Source organism: Arachis stenosperma, chromosome 8 (assembly GCF_014773155.1).
Source record: "Arachis stenosperma cultivar V10309 chromosome 8, arast.V10309.gnm1.PFL2, whole genome shotgun sequence".
NCBI lineage: Eukaryota > Viridiplantae > Streptophyta > Magnoliopsida > Fabales > Fabaceae > Arachis > Arachis stenosperma.
This window is the reverse complement of record NC_080384.1, coordinates 15,890,122-15,893,058: the sequence shown is the minus strand read 5'-3', so window position 1 is coordinate 15,893,058 and position 2,937 is coordinate 15,890,122. Positions and strand designations below refer to the sequence as shown.

General features: G+C 36.0%; 1 protein-coding gene across 1 annotated transcript; it reads left to right on the top strand.

Annotated features, from left to right (window-relative positions):
• Nucleotides 1-320: 320 nt before the first annotated feature.
• LOC130945459 (uncharacterized) lies at nt 321-2,521 on the top strand. The gene is made up of 4 exons (XM_057874171.1): nt 321-1,081; nt 1,170-1,798; nt 1,909-2,280; nt 2,370-2,521. Exons 1-4 carry the CDS (start codon nt 321-323, stop codon nt 2,519-2,521), a joined length of 1,914 nt encoding a protein of 637 aa, XP_057730154.1.
• Nucleotides 2,522-2,937: the final 416 nt, after the last annotated feature.

The following is a 2,937-nucleotide window of genomic DNA, read 5'->3' as shown; positions in this document are numbered from 1 at the left end:
GGGTTGCTGGCATTCTGAATTTAGATGGAACAGTCACAAAATGATCAACAACAATAACATAATGCTGGACAAGAATCTCGGCAGCTTCCTCTCGAGGAAAATCTGACCCGACTTGGGAATATTTCACTGTGAAATATGATAAAAATAATAAGGCACAATATACATGTATTTTTTGTTTGAACACTTATAATGGAGGGGGGATATATAGGATGAAATATCATCTTGCGAAAATTCCTGGACAAATCAATGTATGTAGCAAAGTAACTGAAGAAGTTAAACTTCAATTCAAAAGGATTCTGATGGAAAACAAGAAAAATAAGATGGAGAAAAGAAAATTTGAGGAGGAGGCTTATGGTGGGGAAGCACATGCACAAGAGGCTGAATCGCCTAACCCTATACAAGCTGTTGTTCCTACAACAACGGGAGACAAAGGAAAGAGAAGAGCTGTAGTAGCTACACAAATTGGAAGTTACTTTAAAGAAAGAACTACTCCAGGATCTCAACCGACTTTGAGAAGTGTTTTGGCTAGCAAAGAAATTGTGCACAAGGCTAAGTTGGGACTTGCCAAATGGATTATTGATGCACGTATTCTTTTCAATGCAATTCAATCACCTTACTTTCAACCTGCATTGGATGGTGTTGCTGCAATTGGACCTGCTTTTAAGGGACCGTCATATGATGAAATGAGAGTTCATTTGCTGGATGATCTTAAGAGAGAGTGTCAGTTGCTGGTTGAAAAGTATAGGAGCTCATGGAAAAGCACGGGTTGTACACTGATGGCAGATGGGTGGACTGATCAAAGGCAACGAACTTTAATTAACTTTCTAGTTTATTGTCCTGCTGGTATGTCGTTTGTTAAGACTGTTGATGCTTCTGATGTGATAAAAACTGCCAATGCATTGTTTAATTTGTTTGCTAATGTTATTGAGTGGGTTGGGCCTAGTAACATTGTGCATGTGGTCACTGATAATGCTGCTAATTATGTATCTGCTGGAAAACTTATTCATGAAAAATACCCAAATATATTTTGGTCTCCCTGTGTTGCCCATTGTATTAATCTTTATATTGAAAGATATTGCAAGTATTCCTCATATATTTGACCTTGCTTCCCGTGCTTCAAAAGTGATTGTGTTTGTCTACAATCATATGATCTTATTGTCTTGGCTTAGAAAAAGAAAAAGTTGGACAGAAATTGTTCGACCAGGAGTCACACGTTTTACCACTGTTTTCATTACTTTGAAAAGTATATATGATCACAAGGTAGATTTGCAGACATTGATGGTAGACCAATATTTTACTTCTCATAAGTTATCCAAAAGTGCTAATGGAAAGATGGTTAGCTCAATTGTCTTGAACAGTAAGTTTTGGCAAGACTGTCTTACCACTGTAAAAATTGTTGGTCCTCTTATTAAGTTGTTGAGGCTTGTTGATGCTGATGAAAAAACCTCTTTGGGAATCATGTATGAAGGCATGCAAAGAGCAAAAAAGGCTATCAAGACCATGTTCAGAAATCGGAAAGCTGCTTATACGCCATACACGAGTATCTTGAAAATGAGTTGGGATAAGCATTTGAAGCGTGATCTCCATGCGGCAGTGTATTTTTTAAATCTGGGCATTTTCTACAGTGAGGGTTTTGTTGAGAAGGCAAATGTTTTGAGATCTTTACTTGATTTGCTTGATGTTGAAACACTTTGTGATGACTCAGTTGCTGCAATGCAAGAGATACAGCTGTATCGAGATTGTAAAGAAAGTTTTGGGAGGGAAAGTGCTAAGAGAGCGGCATCAAGACTCGAACCTGGTAAGTTATTTGACTTATTTCATATCCAAGTTCAGTTTAGTTTCAAAGTTTATTATGTTGGGTGATAATTGGAAAACATTAAAAAGTATTTGATTTTTATATCTACGTAGGTGAATGGTGGAGGCTACACGGTGGGAGTGCTCCTAATTTGCAAAAAATGGCAGTTCGTCTTCTTCATCAAACCTCTTCTTCATCTGGATGTGAGAGGAACTGGAGCCTTTTTGAACAAATCCATTCAAAGAGGAGGAACCGATTAGAGCATCAAAGGTTAAGCGACATTGTTTATGTCACCTATAACCTACGCCTTCAATCTAGGTTGCATCGAAAGAAGAGGAATTATGACCCAATTGACATTCAAAGCATTGACACAGTAGATTTTTGGGTAATGGCAGATGAGGATGATCCTGAATTTACTAATGGAGATGTTGAAGGCATTGAAAGTTTAATATACACTGATAATGCTATGCCTTCGTATCCTAATGGTGAGTGACATAGCAAATTTTGTTTCCTTCCATAAAGATACATGTCATTAACATTGATTTCTTATTGAGTTTTCTTTCTATTTTATTAGATGGTGGAGACATGGAAATTGAAGTGGATATGCTTGATGTTGTAATTGAATCCTCAAATACTTCTTTTGGTGGTATTTCTGAAGATGCTGGTTTTGGATTACCTGTTTATGATAGAGACATCGAAACACTTAATGATGATTATGACTTCTGATGAGTAGTGTCTTTGTTTAGTTGAAGTATTGTTTGTTGAACATTGTTTCTTTTGGTTGCAAAACATTGTGTTTGTCATTTGTCATTTATGTGCATTTTGAATATTGTCATTTGAAGTTGTTTATGGCCTTTTAATGATAAATTATGTATTGTTCATTTTGTGAAATTGTTAAATTTTGAATCTTATTAGTTTAAAATTATTGAATTTAACTTTTTAAAATTATGTATTCAATTTTTTATAATTTCACTCTATATTTAATTAAATCGGTTCAACCACAGTTTAACTACAGTTGAACCATTGAACTATTGAACCAGTTACTTGACCGGTTCGATGACCGGTCCGATTCTCACAACCTTGGTTAAAAGACAACATCTCAGGACCCTATCAAACTTCTTGTTGTGGATGTGTTTGTGACT

Bases quoted from the DNA above. Each gene is read 5' to 3' on its own strand.
- LOC130945459 (XM_057874171.1), top strand. From the start codon at position 321: ATGGAGAAAAGAAAATTTGAGGAGGAGGCTTATGGTGGGGAAGCACAT. The intron at 1,799-1,908 runs GTAAGTTATTTG...ATATCTACGTAG, and splicing joins GGCATCAAGACTCGAACCTG to GTGAATGGTGGAGGCTACAC. The intron at 2,281-2,369 runs GTGAGTGACATA...CTATTTTATTAG, and splicing joins TATGCCTTCGTATCCTAATG to ATGGTGGAGACATGGAAATT.